This window comes from Leucoraja erinacea, chromosome 2 (genome assembly GCF_028641065.1).
Source record: "Leucoraja erinacea ecotype New England chromosome 2, Leri_hhj_1, whole genome shotgun sequence".
In the NCBI taxonomy this organism is placed as follows: domain Eukaryota; kingdom Metazoa; phylum Chordata; class Chondrichthyes; order Rajiformes; family Rajidae; genus Leucoraja; species Leucoraja erinaceus.
The window spans coordinates 26,579,639-26,607,138 of record NC_073378.1 but is presented as its reverse complement, the minus strand read 5'-3'; the positions used below and the strand labels follow the sequence as shown (position 1 = coordinate 26,607,138).

Genomic DNA, 27,500 nt, shown 5'->3' with positions numbered 1-27,500 from the left:
TTTCTGTCCTGGGCTTCCTCCATTGTCAGAGTGAAGCCCAGCGCAAATTGGAGCAGCAGCATCTCATATTTTGATTGGGTAGTTTATAACCCCAGCAGTATGAACGTTGACTTCTCAAATGGCCCTTGCTTTCCCTCTCTCTCCATCCCCTCCTCCTTCCCAGTTCTCGCATTCCCAGTCTTACTGTCTCCGACTACATTCTATCTCTGTTCTGTCCATTCCCCTGACATCCGTCTGAAGAAGGGTCTCGTCCCGAAACGTCGCCCATTCCTTCTCTGCCTGTCCCGCTGAGTTACTCCAGCATTTTGTGTCTACCTACTGTAGCTGGGACATGTGTTGGCTGGTGTGGGCAAGTTGGGCTGAAGGACGTGTTCCCCACAATGTATCTAGTACGTGACTGTTCCCCACACTGTATCTAGTGGTGACTAGTACGGATTTTGGGATAAGGGGAGAAGGCGGGAGAATATAGTTAAGTGGGAGAGAGATAGATCAGCCATGATTGAATGGCGGAGGACGATGGGCCGAATGGCCTAATTCTGATCCTATAACTTAAGAACTTATGAAACCCAACCCAAGTGCAATAGATAGAACAAAGTGGTAGATACAGAGTGCAGTGTACAGTTCTCCACATCGTAACACCAGTGACAGAGATGCCCAACAAAGTATTGCCCTTGAGGCTGAACAGTAACACCATCCAAGGGTGTTCAAGCCACTTAAGGTTGAAAACCACTGATAGTTTAGTTTAAGAAAGAACTGCAGATGCTGGAAAAATCGAAGGTAGACAAAAATGCTGGAGAAACTCAGCGGGTGAGGCAGCATCTGTGGAGCAAAGGAATAGTCGGCGTTTCAGGTCGAGACCCTTCTTCTGACTGATGTCGGGGTGGGGGGGATGGGGGAGAGTTGTGGGAAAAAGGAAAGGAAGAGGCAGAGCCAGTGGGCTGTGGGAGAGCTGGGAAGGGGAGGGGAAAGAGGGAGAAAGCAGGGACCACCTAAAATTGGAGAAGTCAATGTTCATACCGCTGGGTTGTAAACTACCCAAGTGAAATATGAGGTGCTGCTCCTCCAATTTGCGGTGGGACTCACTCTGACCATGGAGGAGGCCCGGGACAGAAAGGTCGGATTGGGAATGGGAGGGGGAGTTGAAGTGCTGAGCCACCGGGAGATCAGGTTGGTTATTGCGAACCGAGCGGAGGTGTTGGGTGAAGCGATCGCCAAGCCTGCGCTTGGTCTCACCGATGTAGAGCAGCTGACACCTGGATCAGCGGATACAGTAGATGAGGTTGGAGGAGGTGCAGGTGAACCTCTGCCTCACCTGGACAGACTGCTTGGGTCCTTGAATGGAGTCGAAGGCGGAGGTAAAGCGACAAGTGTAGCATTGCCTGCGGTTACATGGGAAAGTTGCAGGGGAGGGGGTGGTACGGGTGGGAAGGGACGAATTGACGAGGGAGTTACGGAGGGAGCGGTCTCTGCGGAAAGCAGTAAGGGCTGGAGATGGGAAGATGTGGCGAATGGTGGGATCCCGTTGGAGGTGGTGAAAATGACGGAGGATTATATGTTGTATGCGACGCTGGTAGGGTGGAAGTTGAGGACAGGGGGGACTCTTTGTTTAAAGATACAGTGCGGAAACAGGCCCTTCGGTCCACGGAGCCCGCACCGACCAGCAATACCTGCACACTCACCCTATCCTACACGCACTAGGGACAATTTACACTTCTGCCAAGCCCATTAACCTACAGATCTGTACATCTTTGGAGTGTGGGAGGGAACCGAAGAGTTGTAAGGCAGCAACTCTACCGCTGCGCCACCGTGCCGCCTTCGGGTTTAGGCAGGTTTAGGTTTATTAGTGTCGCGTGTATCGAGGTACAGCGAAAAGCGTCGTTTCTAATCTAATCAGATCAGATAATGCCATTCATAAATACAATCAAGGTGGAGCAAAGGGGAAGATACTGGGTGCTGAATATAGTTCCCAGCATTGTAGCGCATCAGTTCCAGAGACAAAGTCCAATGTCCACAACAGGGAATCGGACAGTGGCTGATAGACACCTATAGAGGGGGGATCTTATAGAAACTTACAAAATACTTAAGGGGTTGGACAGGCTAGATGCAGGAAGATTGTTCCCAATGTTGGGGAAGTCCAGGACAAGGGGCCACAGTTTAAGGATAAAGGGGAAATCTTTTAGGACTGAGATGAGAAAAACATTTTTCACACAGAGAGTGGTGAATCTCTGGAATTCTCTGCCACAGAGGGTAGTTGAGGCCAGTTCATTGGCTATATTTAAGAGGGAGTTAGATGTGGCCCTTGTGGCTAAAGGGATCAGGGGGTATGGAGAGAAAGCAGGTACGGGATACTGAGTTGGATAATCAGCCATGATCACATTGAATGGCGGTGCAGGCTCGAAGGGCCGAATGGCCTACTCCTGCACCTATTTTCTATGTTTCTATGTTCGATCGTGACCACGGGTGCTGTCTTTGTGGACGTTCTCCCTGTGACCGTTCTCCAGGCGCTCCAGTTTCAGTTCAGTTTAGTTTATAGTCAGGTGTAGCGAGGTACAGTGAAAAGCTTTTGTTGCGTGCTAATCCATTCAGCAGTAGGACCGTACATGATGACAATCGCATACATGATTGCAATTGCAAAGGCGTGGGGGTTTGTAGGTGAATTGACCTCTATAAAATTGCCTCCTAATGTGTGGGGACTGGATGTGAGAATGGAATAACGGAGCTAGTGTGAACGGGAGATGGATGGATGGCTGGTGTGGACTCGGCGGGCATTCTGCTGTTGATCTGTACATCTGATGCCTTTTACTCCGTCCTAATTATCTGCCTCCGGCTGTTTATCAATGAATGAATAAGTTTATTGGCCAAGTATTCAAGGAATTTGCCTTGGTGCTCCACCCGCAAGTGACAACATGACATACAGTGACATATCAATATCAATGATATCAATGTCTTCTTCATTGCAGGATGCATTGGCAGCTCTGGAGACTCCAACCAACCCAAACCAACGTCACAGGAAGATGAGTACCCCCTTATCCGAAGTGATTGGGAGGAATCTGAAGGTGGCTTTGGCTAACAGCAGACGCAATGCGCTGGCACCATCTGCAACAAGCCCGCAGTTTCATGCGCCTGAACCAGCCAAGGTTAAACCACAGTGCTATTTCTCAGTACCTGGGGCTAAATGTTTCTTTGTCGACATTTTATTTCTCAGCAAATTGATTAGTGTAAATTCAAGCCATCAGGAGTGGCACCGTTGGAGCTTCTGCCACAGATTCAAGGACTTAGCTCTGCGATCTGTGGCCCAGTCGGCCCATCTAGTCCACTCCATCAAATCCATTCAATCATGATCCGATCTATCTTTTGAAACATATGAGGTTGTTAAGGGTTTGGACAACTTGAGGCAGGAAACATGTTCCCGATGTTGGGGGAGTCCAGAACCAGGGGCCACAGTTTAAGAATAAGGAGTAAGCCATTTAGAACAGAGACGAGGAAATCCTTTTTCTCACAGAGAGTGGTGAGTGTGGAATTCTCTGCCTCAGAGGATGGTGGAGGCGGGTTCTCTGGAGGCTTTCAAGAGAGAGCTGGATAGGGCTCTTAAAAATAGCAGAGTCAGGGGATATGGGGAGAAGGCAGGAACGGGGTACTGTTTGGGGATGATCAGCCATGATCACATTGAATGGCAGTGCAGGCTCGAAGGGCCGAATGGCCTCCTCCTGCACCTATTGTCTGTTGTTTATCGTTCCCTTCCCACACTGACCAACATGTCCTATTTACACTAGTCCTACTTGCCTGCTTTTGGCCCATATCCCTCAAAACCTGTCCTACCCGTTTAATTGCTTCTTACACATTGCGATAGTCCTGCCAAAACGACCTCACCAGGCAGCTTGCTCCATGCACCCACCACTCTCTGTGTCAAAAAGTTACCCCCTCAAGATTCCTATTAAATCTATCCCTGCTCACGTTAAACCTGTGCCCTCTGGTTCTCGACACCCCTACTCTGGGAAAGGGACTGTGTGCATCTGCTCGATCTATTCTGTACATCTATATCTTCGACTCTCTGGAGATTTTTTTTTTTCTCGGCAAATTGGATAGTCTCATTCAGGGGTCGGCAACCTACGGCCCACGGGCCGCATCCGGCCCGTAACCCGGAATCATTCGGCCCGCAAGCGTAACACAAAACACGCACAACACTTACCCGAGAGTGGCGCGCACACACACACACACACACACCACTTGCCGATTTTTTTCAGCGACTGCCGGCGTCATATCAGTCGCAAAACGATTTTGAAAATTTCAAAATCCAGCGGCGACAAAAAAAAATGTCGCCACACTTGAAAAAATACCGCGCATCAATACGTCGTCACGCCGCGAATTTTTCGGTGACCTGATACGTCAGTCAATTGTGCCGGCAGTCTCTGAAAAAATCGGCAAGTGGGACAGGCCCATAACACACACACACGCACACATACACGCACACGCACACTCTCTCTCTCTCTCCCTCTCCCTCTGTCTCTGTCTCTGTCTCTGTCTCTGTCTCTGTCTCTGTCTCTGTCTCTCTCTGTCCCTCCCACCCCTCCTCCATCCCCCGACCACCCGGAGTGAAAGCGCCCCCTACCCCGGTGCCGCGGCATGTGTGTGCAACTGAAACGGGCTGAGAGCGGTGGGCGGGCGGGCTGGAGGATAGCCAAGCATCAGCGGGGTGTGTGAGGAATTCCACTCCGGCCACTGTGTTGCACTTTAGTTGTAGTTTGTCGCTGGGGTAATTGTCTTTAACTGCCATTAATTATTTACTAACTATGGCGATAGACGTGGCCCGCCATCCGCTCACAGACGTGGGTCCTGGCTCCTTTGCAGAACAAGGTTGCCGACCCCTGGTCTAATGAACGCCTTCAGGAGTGTCACGGGCGGAGCTGTGAAAGCATTCACTTTTGCTTTCTTTGCTTTGGATTCAATGGATTGCTTTCTTTGCCAGGACGAGCCGGAGATCCTAGCGGATGTTGTGATTTGTGTGAGTAAGAAGCTTGGCAAGCGACAGGGCGACTTGAACGCAATAGCAGCCTCTCTGGGAGCAGATTACAGGTATTGGTTTATTGCTCCAACGCTCCCCACTTTTTAGAAAGCTCCTTTCCGGCTCTGGGCCGGTGGAAACCCGCTTTCTGCTTAACATATTGTTTCTGCTTGCAGGTGGAGTTATGAAGAGATGGTGACTCATTACATCTACCAGGGCAAGCAGAATGACACCAGTCGGGAATACAAGTCCGTCAAAGAAAAGGGCGTTCACGTTGTCTCCGAACACTGGCTCTTTGCTGTACGAGAAGTATTTCCCTGTTGAAGACAAACTCAATAAGGGTCCAAACCCGAACGCCACCTCTCCATGTTCTCCACAGATGCTGCCTGACCCGCTGAGTTACTCCAGCACTCTGTGAAACGTCACCTATCCATGTTCTCCACAGATGCTGCCTGAGCCACTGAGTTACTCCAGCACTCTCTGTCTTCTTTTGTAATTCAGCATCTGCAGATCCTTTTGTTCCTACATACAACGTGGAAACAGGCCCTGTGGCCCAACCTGACCATGCCGACCAACATTTACACTAGTCCCACCTGCCTGCGATTGGCCCTCTAAACCTGTCTTATACCTGTCACGTACCTGTCCAAACATTTTTTAAACGTTGTGAAAGTGCCTGCCTTAACATCCTCCTCTGGCAGCTCGTGCCATATACCCACCACCTTTGGTATATTTAAAAAAATTGCCCCTCTGATTCCTATTAAATCTCTCACTGTAAACCAATGTCATTTAGTTCCTGATTCCGCTACTCTGTGGAAAAGACTCCATCTACTCTGTGCATTTACCCCATCGATTCCCCTTGTGATCATCATAAGATCACCCCTAACCCTTCTGCGCGCCATTGAATAAAATATTATCCTGCCCAACCTCTCCCTCTATGTAGCTCAGGCCTTCAACTTCCGGCAACGTCCTCGTAAATCTTCTCCGCGCCCTTTCCAGCTTACCAACATTCTCTCTGTGGTAGGGTGATCAAAACTGCACAAGCTACTCCATTCTTAGATTCCTCTCTCTGTTCCACAACACTCCCCAGAGCCCTGCAATCCATTGCCATAAGGTCATAAATGATCGGAGCAGAATTAGGCCGTTCGGCCCATCGTGTCCACTTTGCCATTCAATCCTGGCTGATCTATCTCTTCCTCCCCGCCCCATTATCCTGCCTTTTCCCCATAACCTCTGACACCGCCGTCTACGTTCTGCCCTGGTTTCACTTCCCAGAATACCACACCACGCGCTCATCTGCATTCAAGTCCGTAAACCGTTCCTCAGCCCACTTGCCGAACTGATCAAGATGCTGCGGTCAAGTTTTGATCACCATCTTTGCTATCTACAATCCCACCCACTTTAGTGTCATCTGCAAACGTACTAATCCAGAGCTGCCAAGTAGTACTTTGTACGGAAATGCGATTAGAATACGGATGTACGGCTTTGTGTTGTTAAATACGGATTTTAAATACGGAGTTCAGTTCAGTCTGAAGAAGGGTCTCAACCAGAAACGTCACCCGACCAGAAACGTCACCCATTCCTTCTCTCCAGAGTCACTGCCTGTCCCGCTCCAGGTTTAAACAGAGCACTGTCAGTTTAACCCGTGGGAATTTAAACAAAGAGCTGTCGGCTACAGCGCTATGGGTTCTAAAAATAGCTCTACCGGCTGGAGCGCTATGGCCACCGCGCTATGGGCCAGGCTGTTCGGGAAAATTCTCGTATAACAATGAGTCTTTGGAATTCTCTTTCTCACTGGAAGTTGAGCCTTTGATTATTTTACAGGCAGTGGTAGAATTCTGGATAAGCCTAGTGGTGAAAGGTTACCAGTGGGATTGCAGTTACATTGGGATTGGCCATGATTTTACAGAACGGTGGGTGGGCTCACAAGGGGGCGAGAGGGAGAGGTGGAGAGAGGGAGAGGATGGAGAGGAGAGGGAGAGAGGAAGAAGGAGGGAAGGAGAGGGAGGACGGGAATAAGATAGAAAAGGAGAGAGGGAGGGTGGGTGGGAGACAAAGCGGGAGAAAGGGAGGGGGAGAGAGAGGGAGCGAAGGAGGGAGAGGGAGGCTTCCAAAATGGCTTCTACATCATCAAAAGCAGGAAGCAGCCGTTCAAACAGCCGTATACAAAGAGATGGCAATGAATGCACTGTCAAGTAAGGTGCATAGAAGACATTTCAATTGGTAGCAAAGTTATGCATTCTTGTACACTTACCCTGTACATGGGTATGACCGCACATTTTCAGCAAAATGGCACCACGTAAAAATACTGATTTCCTCAGCAAAATACTGGTTTTCAGGTACTAGAATACTGAAATGCACTGACAAAACTTGGCAGCTCTGCTAATTATGCCTTACTTACACATTCCCATCCAAACCGTTGATATAAACCACAACAAAGGGCCCAGCACCGAACCCTGCGGCACACCACGAGTCACGGGCCTCCAGTTTGTAAAACAATCTTCCACCATCATCTGCTTCCTTCCATCAAACCAATTCTCTATCCAGTCGGCTAGCTCTCTCAGGATGCCATATGATCTAACCTTCCACAGCAGCCTTCCATGCAGATCCTTATCAAAAGGGTGACACGGTGGCACAGCGGTACAATTGCTGCCTAACAGCACCAGAGACCCGCCATCAATCCGGGTGCTGTCTATATGGAGATTCCTATTAAATTTATTTTCCCCTACACCTTAAACCTTTGTCCTCTGGTCCTCGATTTACCTACTCTGGGCAAGAGACTCTGTGCATCTCCCGGATCTATTCCTCTCATGATCTTCTACACCTCAATAAGATCACTCCTCATCCTCCTAGGCTCCAAGGAATAGATTCCCAGCCTACTCAAACTCTCCCTATAGCTCACACCCTCTAGTTCTGGCAACATCCTTGTAAATCTTTTCTGAACCCTTTCAAGCTTGACAACATTGTCCCCAAAAACATGGTGCCCAGAACTGAACACAATGTGGCCTCACCAACGTCTTATACAACTGCAACATGACCTCCCTAACTTCTATACTCAATACTCTGACTGATGAAGGCCAATGTGCCAAATGCTTTTTTGACCGCCTTATCTACCTGCGACTCCACCTTCAAAGAACCATGTACCTGTACTCCTAGATCCCTCTGCTCTACAACACTACTCAGAGGCCGACCATTCACTGTGTAGACCCTGCCCTTGTTCGACGTCCCAAAATGCAACACCTCACACTTCTCTGTATTAAGTTCCATCAACCATTCCTCCGCCCACCTGGCCAATTGATCCAGATCCTGCTGCAATCGTTCACAACCATCTTCACTATCTGCAAACCCGCCCACTTTTTGGATCTTCTGCAAACTTGCTAATCTTGTCATGTATGTTCTCATCCAAATAAACTAAACAAAATAGACACAAGATGCAGGAGTAACTCAGTGGGACAGGCAGCGTCTCTGGACAGAAGGAATGGGTGGCATTTCGTGTCAAGACCCTTCTTCAGAACCGAATCGTCGCCCATTACTTCTCTCCAGAGATGCTGCATGTTCGCTGAGTTACTCCAGCATCTGCAGTTCTTTCTTACACATAGAAACATAGAAAATGGGTTCAGGAGGAGGCCATTCGGCCCTTCGAGCCAACACCGCCATTTATTGCGATCATGGCTGATCGTCCCCAATCAATAACCCGTGCCTGCCTTCTCCCCATATCCCTTGATTCCACTAGCCCCTAGAGCTCTATCTAACTCTTAAATCCATCCAATGATTTGGCCTCCACTGCCCTCTGTGGCAGGGAATTCCACAAATTCACAACTCTCTGGGTGAAAACGTTTCTTCTCACCTCAGTCTTAAATGGCCTCCCCTTTATTCTAAGACTGTGGCCCCTGGTTCTGGACTCGTCCAACATTGGGAACATTTTTCCTGCATCGAGCTTGTCCAGTCCTTTTTATAATTTTATATGTTTCTAGAACAACCCCCCTCATCCTTCTAAACTCCAGTGAACCAAACATAAGTAAACCAAATGCCTTGCCTAAGTCTAAGATGTGTAAGAAAGAACTGCAGATGCTTGTTTAAATCAAAGGTAGACACAAGATTCTGGAGTAACTCAGCAGGTGAGGCAGCATCTCTGGAGAGAAGGAATGGATCACGTTTCGGGTCGAGACCCTTCTTCAGACTGAAACGTCGCCCATTCCTTCTCTCCGGAGCTGCTGCCTTGCTAAAGTCTTATCTATATAGACAGTGTACAGGGCTTTGTTCTCATAACCTACTTAGTGCCGATATTTATTTTAATTGAAGTATAACTGGAATTGAATATGTTTTCATAGTTACACCTTTTGTGTTTTATCAACACGTCGTTAATTATTGCACTGTGTGGATTTCTTTGATGCAGTGTGCTGACGAGCAGAGGAAGGTGCCTGAATATCTTTACCCTCACACATACAATCCTAACATGAGCCTGGATATTAGTGCCGTTCATGAAACTAAAGTGTCCACGCGCTTGTGCCCTTCTGAAGCAAGATGCGGGGATAAGCAGGTATTGGAAGAATATATATTGTAGATCAGTTTGTGATATTTTATTGTGCTCTTATTTCCACGGGCAATTTGCGTATGTCAGTAAAGGCCCTGTCCCACTTGCGTGTCCTTTGCACGCAAATTTCGCGACCTTGTGGTCGCTTTGAGGCGCAAGGGCATCGTATGGCCGCGCGAGGCTCCGAAATTTTTGTAGCGAGCGGAATCTTTGCGCGCCAACGGCCTGTCGCGTAACTGACGGCCAAAGTGGGACAGGCCCAAGACCCGTGCGCGACGCAACGTCTCACCTCCAACCGCAGCAGAAGCAGGCAAGCGATCGCCGAGCTCGGCCTGGGGCTGACGGCCGTTGCGGTCCGGCTCCGCCCCCACTTCTACTCCCAGACCGGGGCCAAGAAAATTGAAGATGGACACAAAATGCTGGAGTAACTCAGCGGGACCGGCAGCATCTCTGGAGAGAAGGAATGGATGACGTTTCGGGTCAAGACCCTTCGTTTCAGAATGAAGAAGGGTCTTGACACAAAACGTCACCCATTCCTTCTCTCCAGAGATGCTGCCAGTCCCGCTGAGTTAGTCCTGCATTTTGTTTCCATCTTCAAATGACAACACGGAGTCCAGACGGCTGTGCGTACGCATGAAATCATGCGGGACGGTCACGGCTCAACGCGTCCACGAGGTCGCGTAATTTGCGTGCCAAGGACACGTAAGTGGGACAGGCCCTTAAGGCCCTGAACACTAGCGGTGGGTGGCATTGTAGACGTTGAAGATGGTTGTCAAAAATTGCAGCAGGATCTCCGTCGGTCGGGCAGGTCGGCTGAGGAATGGTTGATGGAATTTAATACAGAGAAATGCGAGTTGTCGAATTTTGGGAAGTCGAACGTGGGCAGGATCTACACAGTGAATGGTCGGCCTCTGGGGAGTGTTGTAGAGCAGATGGATCTATGATTACAGGTACATAGTTCCTTGAAAGGTGGAAAGGGCACATTGGCCTTCACCAGTATGAGTAATGATTGGAAATAAGGAACTGCAGATGCTGGTTTGCAACAAAAAAAAGTTACAGTGCTGGAGTAATTCCTCGGGTCAGGCAGCATCTGTGGAGAACATGGATAGGTGACGTTTCACAGAGTGCTGGAGTAATTCAGCGGGTCAGGCAGCATCCCTGGAGAACGTGGATAGGTGTTGCCAGTTTCATGGAAAGGAAGAAAAGTGGTGTCACAGATAGATAGGGTGATCAGGGTGATCAGGGATCTGGGGGTCCTTGTTCATCGGTCAATGAAAGTAAGCATGCAGGTACAGCAGGCAGTGAAGAAAGCCAATGGCATGTTGGCCATCGTAACAAGAGGAGTTGAGTATAGGAGCAAAGAGGTCCTTCTGCAGCTGTACAGGGCCCTAGTGAGCCCACACCTAGGGAATTGTGTGCAGTTTTGGTCTCCAAATTTGAGGAAGGACATTCTTGCTATTGAGGGAGTGCAACATAGGTTTACAAGGTTAATTCGCGGGATGGCGGGACTGTCATGTGCTGAGAGAATGGAGTGGCTGGGCTTGTATACTGTGGATAGTAGGATGACAACAGATAATAGGTGCAGGAGTAGAGGCCATTCGGCCCTTCGAGCCAGCACCGCCATTCAATGTGATCATGGCTGATCATCCCCAATCAGTACCCCGTTCCTGCCTTCTCCCCATATCCCCTGACTCCACTATTTTTAAGAGCCCTATCTAGCTCTCTCTTGAAAGCATCCAGAGAACCGACCTCCACCGCCCTCTGAGGGAGAGCAGTGGAGGCCGGTTCTCTGGATACCAAACTGGTAAGAGTGTTGAGAAGATTTACGACGCTTTTGCCAGGACTCGAGGCCCTGAATTCTAGGGAGAGGTTGAGCAGGCTAGGACTTTATTCCTCAGAGCACAGGAGAAGGATCGAGAGCCGTTCAAAATCATGTATAGATCTCCGTTCACCAGAAAATCGATGACTACGGGTGGTCTGTACATAGATCTTGTACGATGAGAAGAACTTTTTTCACCAGAGAGTGGTGAGAACTCTCTGCCACAGAGGGTTTCGTTCCCAACTAGGGAGGTGGCTGTCTGGAGAGAAGGCAGGTACGGAATACTGAGTTGGATGATCAGCCATGATCATATTGAATGGCGGTGCAGGCTCGAAGGGCCGAATGGCCTACTCCTGCACCTAATTTCTATGTTCTGCCCGTGACCTGCTTTGGTTTTCTCCGAGATCTTCAATTTCCTCCCACATTCCAAAGACGTACAGGTTTGTAGGTTATTTGGCTTGGTAAATGTTAAAAACAATTGTCACTAGTGGGTGTAGGATAGTGTTAATGTGCAGGGTTCGCTGGTCGGCGTGTACCAGGTGGGCCGAAGGGCCTGTTTCCATGCTGTATGTCTCTCTCTCTCTCTCTCTCTAAACTCCCCCTAAACTAAGATCGGGGAAATGCCCAGAGTCTTTTGCCCAGAGTAGGGGAATCAAGAATCAGATGACATGGATTTAAGGTGAGGGGAGAAAAATTCAATAGGAACCTGAGGGGTAACTTTTTTACACAAAGGGTGGTGGGTGTATGGAACGAGCTGCTGGAAGAGGTAGTTGAGGCTGATTCTATCACAATATTTAAGAAGCATTTAGACAGGTGCATGGATAGCGTTAGATGGATCTGGGCCTAATGCCGGCAGGTGGGACTGGTGTAGTTTGGCTTGTTTGCTGATACATGCGACACAGTGACTTGGCGGCAGAGCTGTTGCCTTCCAGCGCCATAAACCCATGATCGATCCTGACTACAGTATGTACAGAGTTTGTACATTCTCCCTGAGACGTTGTGGGTTTTCTCCGGGTGTTCCGATTTCCTCCCCATACCGAAGTCATACGTGTTTGTAGGTTAATTGGCTTGGTAAAGTTGTTTGTACTGTGTGTGTAGGATAGTTTTTTGTGCGGAGTGATCGCTGGCCGGTGTGGACCCGGTGGGCTGAAGGGCCTGCCTCTTTCCACACTGTATCTCCAAACTAAACTAAACAAATGGTTATTTCTGGGGTTTCTGACAGACCACGAACCTTGCTGATGAGCAAGCTGAGAGTGAAAACGATGAACAAATTCTTGAGGCGGAAAAGAATCGTCAAAATCAAGAGTTTGGAGGTAAAATGAGACTGAATTATCACCCAGCAAACTGTTTCACTTTCATTTACACTTCTTCCCACCCTGCTTCCTGTAAGGACTCCATCCCCTACTCCCAATTCCTCCGTCTACGCCGCATCTGCTCCACGGATGAGGCGTTCCACACCAGGACATCTGAAATGTCCTCATTCTTCAGGGAACGGGGGTTCCCATCCTCCACCATAGATGAGGCTCTCACCAGGGTCTCTTCCATACCCTGCAACACTGCTCTCTCTCCCCATCCCCCCACTCGTAACAAGGGCAGAGTCCCCCTAGTCCTCACCTTTCACCCCACCAGCCGTCACATACAAAAGGTAATCCTCCATCAGTTTCGCCACCTCCAACGTGACCCCACCACTCGCCACATCTTCCCATCTCCCCCCCATATCTACCTTCCGCAAAGACCGCTCTCTCCATAACTCCCTTGTCAATTCTTCCCTTTCCTCTCGTACCACCCCCACCCCGGGCACTTTCCCTTGCAACCGCAAGACACGCAACACTTGTCCCTTTACCTCCCCCCTCGACTCCGTTCAAGGACCCAAGCAGTCGTTCCAGGTGCGACAGAGGTTTACCTGCATCTCCTCCAACCTCATCTATTGCATCCGCTGCTCTAGATGTCAGCAGATCTACATCGGTGAGACCAAGCGGAGGTTGGGCGATCGTTTCGCCGAACCACTCCGCTCGGTCCGCAATAACCAAGCTGACCTCCCGGTGGCCCAGCACTTCAACTCCCCCTCCCACTCCGTCTCCGACCTCTCTGTCCTGGGTCTCCTCCATGGCCACAGCGAGCAGCACCAGAAATTGGAGGAACAGCACCTCATATTCCGCTTGGGGAGTCTGCATCCTGGGGGCATGAACATTGAATTCTCCCAATTTTGTTAGTCCTTGCTGTCTCCTCCCCTTCCTCAGTCCCCCTGCTGTCTCCTCCCATCCCCCAGCCTTCGGGCTCCTCCTCCATTTTCCTTTCTTGTCCCCGCCCCCGCCCCCGATCAGTCTGAAGAAGGGTTTCGGCCCGAAACGTTGCCTATTTCCTTCGCTCCGTAGATGCTGCTGCACCCGCTGAGTTTCTCCAGCTTTTTTGTGTAACTTCACTTTTATTGTTTGATATCATCTGTGGAAAAAAGATGCAGAGTGCTACCGCCACGCCGAGCCGTGATAGTTTAATCTCTAGTGCTAACTTATCGCGATGACCCGTCAGGCCATTAACCACCTTTTCCCTCCTTTTTAACAGACTTGACAGAAACCTCCGAAATGAGGGAGAATTTTCAGCGCCAGCTGCAGGAAATAATGTCGGCCACGCGAGTGGAGAAGTCGGGCGGGCACCGCGGAGCGGTATCGAGGGGAATACTGGACCACTCCATGTCCACAGACTGCGCCCCACGCACAGGCCGCAGCAGGGCACTGGAATCCCTCAGGTCTCTCCTATCTATCCTGCCATTCTATTCACCGCTCTTTGCTGCAAGGACTAGAGGTCTTAGCCTTAGAATCAAAGGACCTTCCTTTAGGAAGCAGATGGGGAATTTCTTTAGCCAGAGGGTGGTGAATCTGTGGAATTCCTATCCACAGAAGAAGGCTGTGGAGGCCAAGTCAATGGATATTTTTGAGGCAGAGATAGATAGATTCTTGATTAGTGCGCGTGTCAGAGGTTATGGGGAGGAGAACGGGGTTAGGAGGGAGAGATGGATCAGCCGTGATTGAATGGCGGAGTAGACTTGATGGGCTGAATGGCCTAATTCTACTCCTATTCCTTATGGCCTTCCAACAAGTTAGAGAAGGCTTTACGTTCGTATTTGTCCAAGGGATAAAACCTTAGTCACACACAGGGTGGTGGGTGAATGGAACAAGCAGCCAGAGGACGTAGTTGAGGCAGGGACTGTCCAAACGTTTGAGAAATAGGCAGGGTACATGGATAGGACAGGTTTGGAGGCGTGTGGACCATCCTAACCTGTCCTATCCATGACAGGTGGAGCTGGTGTAGATGGGGCATGTTGGCTGGTGTGGGCAAGTTGGGCTGAAGGGCCTGTTTAAAAACACACTGCACCATCACTTTGGAGCTCATTCCAACAGTACCACTCTCTGGGCAGAGTTATAAACTTCATGGGAAATACCATGTAGCTTATCCCCTTGTTTGAATCTTGGACTCTGTGGAAAAAGCTTTTGCTCAACTCTGTCTATCCCTCTCATCATTTTACTAATCAAAGTAAAGCCCCTGTTCAACCTTTCTCTGACCAGGCAACATTCTCCTCCTCTGTCTCCTCTATTTTGATGGATAAATCAAAGTTGCCCGTGAGACCTCCTCCCTCCAATTGCGAGTTCCGTGAGACCCCCAGTACGACCTGTGACCAGTACACCAGCACTATCCTACACACTCTATCTAAATGGCGACAAATTGGAAAAAGGGGATGTACAACGGGATCTGAGGGTCCTTGTACATCAGTCTATGAAAGTAAGCATGCAGGTACAGCAGGCAGTGAAGAAAGCTAATGGCATGTTGGCCTTTATAACACGAGGAATCGGATACAGGAGCAAAGAGGTCCTTCTGAAGTTGAGCAGGACCCTAGTGAGACCACACCTGGAGTACTGTGTGCAGTTTTGGTCCCCTAATGTGAGGAAAGACATTCTTGTTATTGAGGGAGTGCATCGTAGGTTTACAAGGTTAATTATCGGGATGGCGGGACTGTCATATGCTGAGAGAATGGAGCAGCTGGGCTTGAAAACTCTGGAGTTTAGAAGGATGAGAGGGCATCTCATTGAAACATATAAGATTGTTAAGGGTTTGGACACGCTAGAGGCAGGAAACATGTTCCCGATGTTGGGGGAGTCCAGAATCAGGGGCCACAGTTTGAGAATGGAGCAGCTGGGCTTGAAAACTCTGGAGTTTAGAAGGATGAGAGGGAATCTCATTGAACCAGGGGCCACAGTTTAGAATAAGGAGTAAGCCATTTAGAACGGAGACGAGGATACACTTTTTCTCACAGAGAGTGGCGAGTCTGTGGAATTCTCTGCCTCGGAGGGCGGTGGAGGCCGGTTCTCTGGATGCTTTCATCAGAGAGCTAGATAGGGCTCTTAAATATAGCGGAGTCAGGGGATATGGGGAGAAGGCAGGAACGGGGCACTGATTGGGGATGATCAGCCATGATCACATTGAATGGTGGTGCTGGCTCGAAGGGCCGAATGGCGCACTCCTACACCTATTGTCTATTGTCACTCGGGACAATTTACCATTTTTACCGAAGCCAATTAACCTCAAAAGCTGTACAGAACGTGTGCGGAAGGAAATCAAAACTCCAAGCGCGTCCGAACCAAATTCCTATTTGTGTTTGCATATATGGTACTTTATTACAGTATATTATTTGTCGCATGTACTGAGGTTCGCTGAAATTCATTTTTGGAGACAGTTCAGTGCGTATCACTGTACGTAAGCATCTCAGATACAGTACAAGTCACACACTGAGACAGTATACAGAGTCACCCCAGTTATTCAAGAGAGAGTTAGATTTAGCTCTTGGGGCTAACAGAATGACGACCGAGATGAGGAAAAACGGTTTTCACCCAGAGAGTTGTGAATGTGGAATTCTCTGCCACAGAAGGCAGTGGAGGCCGATTTACTGGATGTTTTCAAGGGAGTTAGATAGAGCTCTTAGGGCAAAAGGGATATGGGGAGAAAGCAGGAACGGGGTACTGATTCTGGATGATCAGCCATGATCATATTGAATGATGGTGCTGGCTTGAAGGGCCGAATGGCCTACTCCTAGAGTGATACAGTGTGGAAACAGGCTCTTCGGCCCAACCTGCCCACACCGGCCAAGACTTGGCCCACACTACTCGAGTCAAGTCAAGTCAACTTTATTTGTATCATAGAATAAAACTGTATTTTACTCATAGTCCTAGATTAATACAGTGTGTAAACAGACCCAACAGGCTCTGAGTACCCCTGCACCTATTTGCTACCAAAGATCCCATAGATAGCAAGATAGTCCACTCGACGAAAAAGACATAGTACGGTCATGGGCAGATTCATGGGTAATTTTCGGCCCCATTTCCGTAACCGGCTTCCGTCTCCACACCAAAGATCCCACAGCGGAGCAAAGATAACAAGTGCAGAGACGGAAGCCGGTTACGGAAACCATCCTCGTAAAAAGTTATTTGGTAAAAATCTTCTCCTCATTTTCAGAATTTTAATTTATTAACACTAACTGTTCTCCCGCAACGTTGATTACACTGCGAGTTGGGTCGGGTTACTGAAATGGGTGAAAAAAAGGCCCCCGTTCCATTGTGTACTACACGTCAGCCCATTGCATTTAGCAGCAGTGGTCTATCTTGCTCCGCTATAGGATCTTTGTTCCTCATTTCCAATGTTCTGATCTTTAGGTGTTCACGCCCACCTGTCATGGACATCAACACGGAGCCGTCACAAAGCGAGCAGATCATCTGGGATGACCCGACGGCCCGGGAAGAGCGGGCCAAGTTGGCCAACAACCTGCAGTGGCCCGGCAGCCCGTCCCAGTACTCGGAGCAGCTGGAGGGGCACAACACCAAGCACCCAGAGTCCTTCACCGATTCAGAAATGGCCACAATAGGTACTTCAAGCACTTTTTTCCTTCTTACACGCCCTCACGACTCTCCGGCAACTGGAGGTCTGGCACCTCCTTTAACCCGGACAGAAATACGAGAGCGCTCTTGGAATCCCCCCCCCCCCCCCCCCCCCCCCCCCCCAGAGGCCTAGGCGGATTGTGGCACTTCAAATAGAATTGTTCCTTCAAACAGGCAAATAAATAGACGATAGTAGTATAAAAGTATAAATTTTAAATAATGCCCCCCAAGTCTATATAGTTCGGAGCCTATTTGTGAGGTTGTAGTCCTTAATACACTGATGGTTATAGCTGACTTCCAATTCCCCGAAAGTCCTACCCCATCCTCCCATCATCCCAAAAATGTGCCGCCTCTGCCGGGTGAGGCGAGCGGCCGATCCCGACCTCATCAGGACTTCTGCAGCCGATCGGCGGGTGGAATCAGCCCCCTGTGGCCGGGGCTCTGGAACTCTGACCCAGCCGGAGCTGGCAGAACCGTTTCCTCATTGACCTGATTATTATTATTATTATTAAAGCGTTATTTCAGACACAGGTCCATATACACATCAAACAGTACAAAGAATTACAAAGATACATTAAGAAATTGCATAGTAGCCTAAAATATATATATATATATATATAAAATAATAAGTATCCCCCCCCCCCATCCCAGAGGCCTAGGCGGAATGTTCCGGTACCCGTTGGACTCCTCTCGGAGGCCGTGACCTCTGTTGGTCCGGCAAAATGGATATTCCTGAAAGGCTCTGGAACCAAAGGTGCCGGAAAATTGGAGGTGGACTTGGATTTGTGTTTCCCCATCGTAGCGATTTCATATCAGTGTGGTGTTTTTAGACTTTCAAGATACGGCCTAAAGAACAGGCCCTTGAATCCACGCTGACCAGCGATCGATTACTCCATATGCTGGCACTATCCTACACACTCGGGACAAATTACAATCCTGTACGTCTTTAGAGTGTGGGAGGAAACCGGAGCATCCGGAGAAAACCCACGCAGGTTACGGGGAGAACGTACAAACTCCAAACAGACAGCACCAGGATCGAACCCGGGTCTCTGGTGCTGTGAGGCAGCAACTCTACCGCTGCGCCACCCTTAAACAGCGGCAGAAATGAATGCAATTAGTACTTCAAACAGACAAAAGTGAAACATAACATCCCAAAGTCTTTATAGTTCAGAGGCTATTTGGAGGTTGTAGTAATTAACAGCCTGGTGATTGTGGGGAAGAAGCTGCTCCTGAACCTGGATGGTGCCGTTTTCAGGCTCCTGTACCTTCTTCCCCGATGACTTTCAAAAGTAATTTCAAGTTCAAGTTCAAGTTTACGTTTATTGCCACTGCACCAATTGGTACAGTGAGATTTGGGTTGCCGTACAGCAATAGGAATAAAAAGAACACAACACACGATAGGATTTAACATGAACATCCCCACACAGCGGAATCAATGTTTCCCACTGTGAGGGAAGGCAATAAAGTTCAGTCATCTCACCTTCCTCTTTGTTCGCCGTGGTCGGGGCCTTGAGCCTTCCGCAGTCGCCGCTACGGCGGCCCGATCTACACGCCCTCTCGCCGTGATGATCGAAACTCCGATGTCGGAACAGAAGAGCATTCTCAGCGGCTGGGAGTTTCCGAATCGGCCACTTCTTACTTGAGACAGATGTATAGATCAGAAGGATATGGGTCAAATGCAGGCATCTGAGACCAGCCCAGTATACCGATTTGGGCAGCATGGACAAACTGGGCCAAAGGGCCTTTTTTCACGCTGTACAACAGCTGTACAATGTTCGTTTCTGCAACAATTTGCTTTTTCGGTTGAAAAAACCTCGTAATTCCGAATAGTTCAAATAGCGGCTGAGAACCTAGTAAAGGATTCATGAAGGAACTGCAGATGCTGGAAGATCGAAGGTACACAAAATTGCCGGAGAAACTCAGCGGGTGCAGCAGCATCTATGGAGCATGAACCTAGTAAAGGATGGTGTGCATCGGGACCTTGGTGAAAATGAGCGTGAGAAGCTGTCCATGCAAGTAGCGTAAGCACATGCACGTCCACCATCGATCTTACAGCAACTGGTGTCCTTTAATCCGGACAAAATGACCAGAGCGCACTTGAAATTCCCTCCGGACGTCCACCCTAGGCCGGGTGAGGCGGCCGGTCAAACTCGACCCCATCGGGACTTCCGCGGCCGATCGAATTTGCCCCCTGCCGACGGGGTTCTGATATTCCGGCCAGGCCGGAGCCGGCAGATCCGTTCCCTCAGCCGACATCTCGGCTGCCCAGGCAGAATGTTCCGGTTCCGTTGGACTCTGCTCGGAGGCCGTGACCTCTGTTGGTCCAGCAACACAGTAAAACCGAGATGAGAAGAACTTTTTTCACACAGAGAGTGGTGAGTCTCTGGAACTCTCTGCCACAGAAGGTAGTTGAGGCCAGTTCATTGGCTATATTTAAGAGGGAGTTAGATGTGGCCCTTGTGGCTAAAGGGATCAGGGGGTATGGAGAGAAGGCAGGTACAGGATACTGAGTTGGATGATCAGCCATGATCATATTGAATGGCGGTGCTGGCTTGAAGGGCCGAATGGCCTACTCCTGCACCTAATTTCTATGTTTCTAACACAGATAATCCAGAAAGGCTCTGGAACCGAGGGTTCTAATTCTGCTCCTCCTAGATACATAGAAAATAGGTGCAGGAGGAGGCCATTCGGCCCTTCGAGCCAGCACTGCCATTCATTGTGATCATATCTGATCGTCCCCAATCAATAACCCGTGCCTGCCTTCTCCCCATATCCCTTGACTCCACTAGCCCCTAGAACTCTCTCTTAAATCCATCCCGTGACTTGGCCTCCACTGCCCTCTGTGGCAGGGAATTCCACAAATTCACAACTCTCAGAGTGAAAATGTTTTTTCTCACCTCAGTCTTAAATGACCTCCCCTTTATTCTATCACTGTGGGTTCTGGTTCTGGACTCGACCCACATTGGGAATATTTTTCCCTCATCTAGCTTGTCCAGTCCTTTTATAATTTTAAATGTTTCTATAAGATCCCCCCTCCCCTCATCCTTCTAAACTCCAGTGAATACAAGCCTAGTCTTTTCAATCTTTCCTCATATGACAGCCCCGCCATCCCAGGGATCAATCTCGTGAACCGACGCTGCACTGCCTCAATCACAAGGTTGTCCTTCCTCAAATTAGGAGACCAAAACTGTACACAATACTCCAGATGTGGTCTCACCAGAGCCCTATACAACTGCAGAAGAACTAATCCTGCTCCTAATTGGATGGAGCTGTCCCCAAGCCATGCTGTGATGCATCTGTTTTTTGCTGACTGTACCAGCACCTGCAGTTCCTCGTGTGATATTTAGTTGCTGCGTCAACAAAGTCTAATCGTGCCCGTGCTTGCGTTGCAGAAATCCCACAGCAGGTCGCGGCAGGGAACGGCGACGTTGCGGCGAAGGACGACCATCTCAGCCCCACGCCGCAAGCACCCAGCATCGCCTTCCCCCTGGCCAGGCCGCCAGTGGCACCACAGCCCAAGGAACAGGTGAGCAGCCGTTCAAAACCCTGGCTCATCCGCCGCCCAGTTCCCAACGTTCACCGCTTCACCCCAGCGTAACTATTCCCGCACAAAGATTATAGAAACATAGAAATTAGGTGCAGGAGTAGGCCATTCAGCCCTTCGAGCCTGCACCGCCATTCAATATGATCATGGCTGATCATCCAACTCAGTATCCCGTACCTGCCTTTTCTCCATACCCTCTGATCCCCTTGGCCACAAGGGCCACATCTAACTCCCTCTTAAATATAGCCAATGAACTGGCCTCAACTACCCTCTCTGGCACAGAGTTCCAGAGATTCACCACTCTCTGTGTGAAAAAAGTTCTCCTCATCTCGCTTTTAAAGGATTTCCCCCTTATCCTTAAGCTGTGGCCCCTTGTCCTGGACTTCCCCAACATCGGGAACAATCTTCCTGCATCTAGCCTGTCCAACCCCTTAAGAATTTTGTAAGTTTCTATAAGATCCCCTCTCAATCTCCTAAATTCTAGAGAGTATAAACCAAGTCTATCCAGTCTTTCTTCATAAGACAGTCCTGACATCCCAGGAATCAGTCTGGTGAACCTTCTCTGCACTCCCTCTATGGCAATAATGTCCTTCCTCAGATTTGGAGACCAAAACTGCACGCAATACTCCAGGTGTGGTCTCACCAAGACCCTGTACAACTGCAGTAGAACCTCCCTGCTCCTATACTCAAATCCTTTTGCTATGAAAGCCAACACTCACCACCACACGGCTCTTCCACCTTGGCCTTTAAATGGGGAGAGGAGGGGTTGTGGTGGAGAAGGCAGGACAATAGGGTCAAGAAATAAAGAAATAAAGATCAGCCAGGATTGAATGGCGGAGACTTGATGGGCCGAATGCCCAAATTCTGCTCCCAGAAACACTTGACAAAAATAGCAATAGAGTTCAGTTTAGTTTATAACGGTAGAGTTGCTGCCTCACAGCGCCAGAGAACCGGGTTCCATCCTGACTACGGGTGCTGTCCATATTCACCGGCCCCTGCCTTAACCACAGAACCCTCTTCTCCACAGTGGGCAACCTCCTCAAGCCTCGAGCCAACACTCTCCCTACCTCTACTCCGGATCTCTGCAACTCATTCCTCCACTTTTTCGCTGACAATATCAGCACCATCTATCAATCTTTATCCCCCTGTACCCGACTCCCCAGCATCTACTCCACCACCTACCAAGGCCCCTCCTTTCAACATCTCCACTGACCTCCTTACCCCTCCTCCACACTGCTTCCTCTCCCAGTTTGACCTGGTCACCCCTACTGAAATCTCCAAACTCATCAGCTCTTCCAAACCCACTACCTGCTCCCTCGACCCTCTCCCCACTCCCCTGCTGAAGTCCTGCCTCCCCGTTCTGTGCCCCTACCTCACTAATCTCTTCCACTCCTCATTGTCCCAAGGAATTGTCCCCTCTGCTTTCAAAACTGCTGCTGTCACACCAATCTTAAAGAAACCTGGTCTTGATCCCTCCTCTCTCATTAACTACCGCCCAATCTCAAACCTCCCCTTTCTTTCAAAAACCCTGGAGTGTATCGTTGCGTCGCAACTTCATTCCCACCTCCTTGCGTATAACCTACTTGAACCCCTCCAATCTGGCTTTCGCCCCCTCCATAGCACAGAAACTGCTCTCCTCAAAGTCCTCAACGACCTCCTCACCTCTGCCGACACTGGTTCCCTCAACATCCTCATCCTCCTCGACCTGAGCGCAGCCTTCGATACAGTGAACCATAACATCCTGCTCACCAGACTCAAAGACCTCGGCATTGAAGGCTCTGCACTCAGCTGGCTCCGTTCCTACCTTTCCAACAGATCCCACTTCATCTCTCTCCACAACCACACCTCTGCTACAGCCACAGTCACTCAAGGCGTTCCCCAAGGCTCCGTACTCGGCCCCCTCCTCTTCATCATCTACATCCTCCCCCTTGGCCATATACTCTGCCACTTCAAACTGGACTTCCATTGCTGTGCTGATGACACCCAAATCTATCTCAGCGCCAAGTCCCCCCACCACCCCCCTCTCTCCCATATCAACTCCTGCCTGTCAGCCATCAAATCTTGGATGCAAGTCAACTTCCTTAAATTAAACAGTAACAAAACAGAATTTTTCCTCATTGGCTCCAATTCAACACTTACCAAAATTAACAACCCCACTCTCACTATTGACGGCACCACTGTCTCCCCATCTCCTCAGGCCCGCAACCTTGGCGTGATCTTTGACTCAACCCTCTCCCTTGAGCCTCACATCCGCCATGTTGTCAAAACATCATTTTTTCACCTCCGCAACATCGCCAAAATCAGACCCTCTCTCACACCCCCCGCTGCTGCAAGACTCATCCATGCCTTCATCTCCTCCCGACTGAACTACTGTAACTCTCTTCTCTTTGGCATTAATTCCAGCAACATCAACTGACTCCAACTGGTCCAGAATGCAGCCGCCCGACTCATCACCCACACCAAATCCTGGCACCACATCACCCCAGTCCTCAAAGAACTTCACTGGCTTCCCATTTCCCACCGGATCACCTACAAAATCCTGGTCCTCACCTACAAAGCCCTCAACCACTTGGTCCCCCCCCCCTTATCTCACTGACCTTCTCTCCCCCTACCAACCCTCACGGTCCCTCAGATCCATTTCAGCCGGTCTCCTCTCCATTCTGAAATCCAACCTCTGCACTTTTGGAGGCAGAGCCTTCTCCAGGGCGGCTCCCAGGCTCTGGAACTCCCTCCCACAATTGATCCGAACTTCTGAGTCCCTCACCATCTTCCAGTCCCGCCTCAAGACCCATCTCTTCACCTCTGCATACCCTTAGTCCCATGTCCCCCTCCCCTTTGCATCTCTGTCTTACTGCTCTATTTTGTTTTGTTCTTGACTCACCATGTAAAGCGACTTTGAGTCCTTGAAAAGCGCTATAGAAATAAAATGTATTATTATTATTATTATTATTCTCCCTGTCCCCATGTGCGTTTTCACCGGATGCTTCGGTTTCCTCCCACACTCCAAAGACGTGCAGGTCTGTAGGTCAATTGGCTTTGGTAAAAAATAGTAAATTGTCCCTAGTGTGTGTAGGATAGTGATAGTGTACTGGGTGATCGCGGGTCGGCGCAGACTCGATGGGCCGAAGGGCTTGTTTCCGCGCTGTACCTCCAAACTTAAGCTAAATAGATGTTAAATGAAATACAGGTGCACAACCTTTTATCCGAAAGCCTTGGGACTAGACACTTGTCGGATTTCGGACATTTTCGGATTTCAGAATGGAAGATTTTTAGCGTAGATTAGGTAGGTAGCGCGGGCGGCTTGAAAAGTCTGGAGCAGCTGCCTCCTCCCCGGAGACCGGGAGAATCATTGCATAAATGTTAGTCAGTTAGTTTGGAGGGATTTTATGTGGTGGTGGTGGTGTAGGGGTGAAGGGGGAAACTTTAATTCTTAGTCCCCTACCTACCTGGTCGGCGACTCCCAACCTCGCGGAGCTGGGGGCTCCGTCCGGCCGCGGGCGGCGCCGGTTGTAGCTCCGACCCCGGCAACTCTACCCCTGGCTGCGAGGCGCTCCAAATCCAGCGCGGCCCGCGGCCGGACGCCCCAGCTCCGCACCAGCGGGGAGCGGGCAATGCCTTACCGGGTCGCCGTGCGGCAAGCTCCGGAGCGCTGTGGCCGCCTTCTTCCAACATCGCGGAGCGTCGCTGGATTTGGAGCCGCGGAGCTGGGGGCTCCGTCCGGCCGCGGGCGGCGCCGGTTGGAGCTCCGACCCCGGCAACTCTACCCCTGGCTGCGCGGCTCCAAATCCAGCGACGCTCCGCGATGTGTGTCGGCGGCCACAGCGCTCCGGAGCTTGCCGCACGGCGACCCGGTAAGGCATTGCCCGCACCCCGCTGGTGCGGAGCTAGGGCGTCCGGCCGCGGGCCGCGGGCCGCACTGGATTTGGAGCGCCTCGCAGCCAGGGGTAGAGTTGCCGGGGTCGGAGCTACAACTGGGGCCGCCCGCGGCCCCAACGGCCACAGCGCTGCGGAGCTTACTGCACGGCGACCCGGTAAGGCATTGACCGCTCCCCGCCTCTCCGACCAGGTAGGGGACTAAGAATTAAAGTTTACCCCTTCACCCCCCTTCACATAAAAGCCCTCCGAACTAACTGACTAACATTTAAGCAATGATTTACAGATGTTTAAGCGTCTCCCGGTCTCCAGGGAGGAGGCAGCCGCTACAGTAGTACAGACCTGGGTTGACCGTGGGTCGTTTTGGGTCAGGTTTGGCGCCAAACGCGAGCTTTGGTGCGCAGACGACATCTGGAAAAAATGGCCGGTTTTCGGAGCTTTTCGGTTTCTGGAACACCGGATAAAAGGTTGTGCACCTGTACAGCCTTATCGGAATACGTGTGCATAAAAGACATGCAGATTTGTAGAGTAATTAGATTTGGTAAAATTGTAAATCGTCCCTAGTGTGTGTGTGTAGGAGAATGTCACTGGAGTGGACATAGAGGAGTGATCGCTGGTCGGCACGGGTTTGGTGACTTTTTCCGCACCATCTCTAAAAGTACTTTCAAGAGAGAGCTAGATAGGGCTCTTAAAAATAGCGGAGTCAGGTGATATGGGGAGAAGGCAGGAAAGGGGTACTGATTGGGGATGATCAGCCATGATCACATTGAATGGCGGTGCTGGCTCGAAGGGCCCAATGGCCTACTCCTGCGTCTATTGTCTATTGTCTAAACACAGAAAAATGAACCATGATGTTCATACAAATCGCCTGAGCAGAAGAGGATAGATCTGAGATAGATTCCTGATATTCTAAAATCTTAACCAACAAGACCATCACACTGAGTTTAGTTTAGTTTATTGTCACGTGTACCGAAGGTACAGTGAAAACCTTCCTGTCAAGTGCTGTCCCTGTTTCTCTATTACACCTTTTCTCCCTAAAAGATTACCTCTTTTCACCAGAGATGCTGCCTGACCCGCTGAGTTACTCCAGCACTCTGTGAAACGTCACCTATCCATGTTCTCCACAGATGCTGCCTGACCCGCTGAGTTACTCCAGCACTCTGTGAAACGTCACCTATCCATGTTCTCCACAGACATCTGCCTGACCCGCTGAGTTACTCCAGCACTCTGTGAAACGTCACCTATCCATGTTCTCCACAGATGCTGCCTGACCCGCTGAGTTACTCCAGCACTCTGTGAAACGTCACCTATCCATGAACTCCAGAGATGCTGCCTGACCGGCTGAGTTACTCCAGCACTCTGTGAAACGTCACCTATCCATGTTCTCCACAGATGCTGCCTGATCCGCAGAGTTAGTTTAATTTAGTTTATCGTCACTTATACCGTGACACAGTGAAAAGCTTTTATGTTGCGTGCTATCCTGTCAGTGGAAAGACAATACATGATTACAATCGAGTGTTCAGATACAGGATAAATGGAATAGTGCAAGATAAAGTCCGATTGAAGGTAGTTTGAGGGAGGATGGAGGTCAGGACCTCGTGTGCTCCAACACTTTCTGTGTTAACCAGCATCTGCAGTTCCTTGTGTATGCCGTGGAATTGACAGTGTCTTTGATGAAACCTCCAGGATGCTGTTGAGAAGAACAAGGAGCCAGAGGCGATCCCGAGGAGATTCCAGCTGTCATCACTCAACCCCCAGGAGCGGATTGACTACTGCCATCTCATCGAGCAGCTAGGTACGCACGCTGTCTATCCTACAACTTGTGTAACATGGAAAAGGTGCAGAGAAGATTTACCACGATGTTGCCCATACTCGAGGGGCCTGAGCTACAGGGAGCGGTTGAGCAGGCTGCGACTCTATTCCTTGGAGCGCAGGAGGATGATTGGGGTGTTCTAATAGAGGTGCTGTGGGTGCTCCCAAGGGTCGGTCTATTCCTCTATCGAACCCCTCGTCACGGGAATGAACTAGTCCGGGGGTTGAGGTGCGATTGCTCTCTTGCAGACTCGTCTGGTCAAGAGAACGACAGCGAATAAAATACCTCTCGAAACACCTGCTCATCGCCTTCATTTCAGGCTTATTCTCACGCTACAGTGTACAAATTCATGAGGGGAATAGATAATGTGAATGCACAGTCTTTTGGCCAGGGTAGGTGATCAAATACTAGAAGGGGTGGCACAGCGGGAGAGTTACTGCCTTACGACGCCTGGGTTCAATCCTGCGTTTGAACTTGGGTGTTGAACCCGTGGGTTTTCTCCGGGCGCTCCGGTTTCCTTCCACACTCCACAGACGCGCAGGTTTTAAGGTTAATTGGCTTCTCTAAATTTATCCCGAGTGTGAAGGATAGTGTTAGTGTACGTGGTGATGGCTGGCTGGCTGGCGTAGACTCGCTGGGCCGACTGGCCTGTTTGCACGCTGTATCTGTAGAGACTAAAGAGCATTGTGTGCTTGTTTCAGGTGGTGTGGTGCTGGATAGACAATGCTTTGATGCTTCATGTACACACATCATCGTTGGGCAGCCACTGCGGAACGAGAAGTATTTGGCTTCTATGGCGGCTGGCAAGTGGGTCCTGCATCGATCCTACTTGGAGGCGTGCAGAGCCGAGTCCAGGTTTATACAGGTAACGTATTCCTAATAAAGTACCGGACAACACAAAGATCCTCACCTCTGGTGGTGTGTGCGCGTGTATGTGTGTGCGTGTGTGTGTATGTGTGTGTGCACGTGTGAGTGTGAGTGCGTGTGTGTGTAT

General features: G+C 49.9%; 1 protein-coding gene across 1 annotated transcript in view; it reads left to right on the top strand.

Moving 5' to 3' along the window:
- topbp1 (DNA topoisomerase II binding protein 1) overlaps positions 1-27,500 on the top strand; it is a 79,137-nt gene that overhangs the window by 40,511 nt on the left and 11,126 nt on the right. Inside the window, exons 14-23 of the mRNA XM_055653606.1 lie at positions 2,961-3,137; positions 4,967-5,073; positions 5,179-5,302; positions 9,396-9,539; positions 12,575-12,665; positions 13,915-14,098; positions 17,055-17,263; positions 20,669-20,802; positions 26,380-26,488; positions 27,208-27,371. Coding sequence (XP_055509581.1) covers positions 2,961-3,137; positions 4,967-5,073; positions 5,179-5,302; positions 9,396-9,539; positions 12,575-12,665; positions 13,915-14,098; positions 17,055-17,263; positions 20,669-20,802; positions 26,380-26,488; positions 27,208-27,371 — 1,443 coding nt within the window. The remainder of the gene's footprint in view (positions 1-2,960; positions 3,138-4,966; positions 5,074-5,178; positions 5,303-9,395; positions 9,540-12,574; positions 12,666-13,914; positions 14,099-17,054; positions 17,264-20,668; positions 20,803-26,379; positions 26,489-27,207; positions 27,372-27,500) is intronic.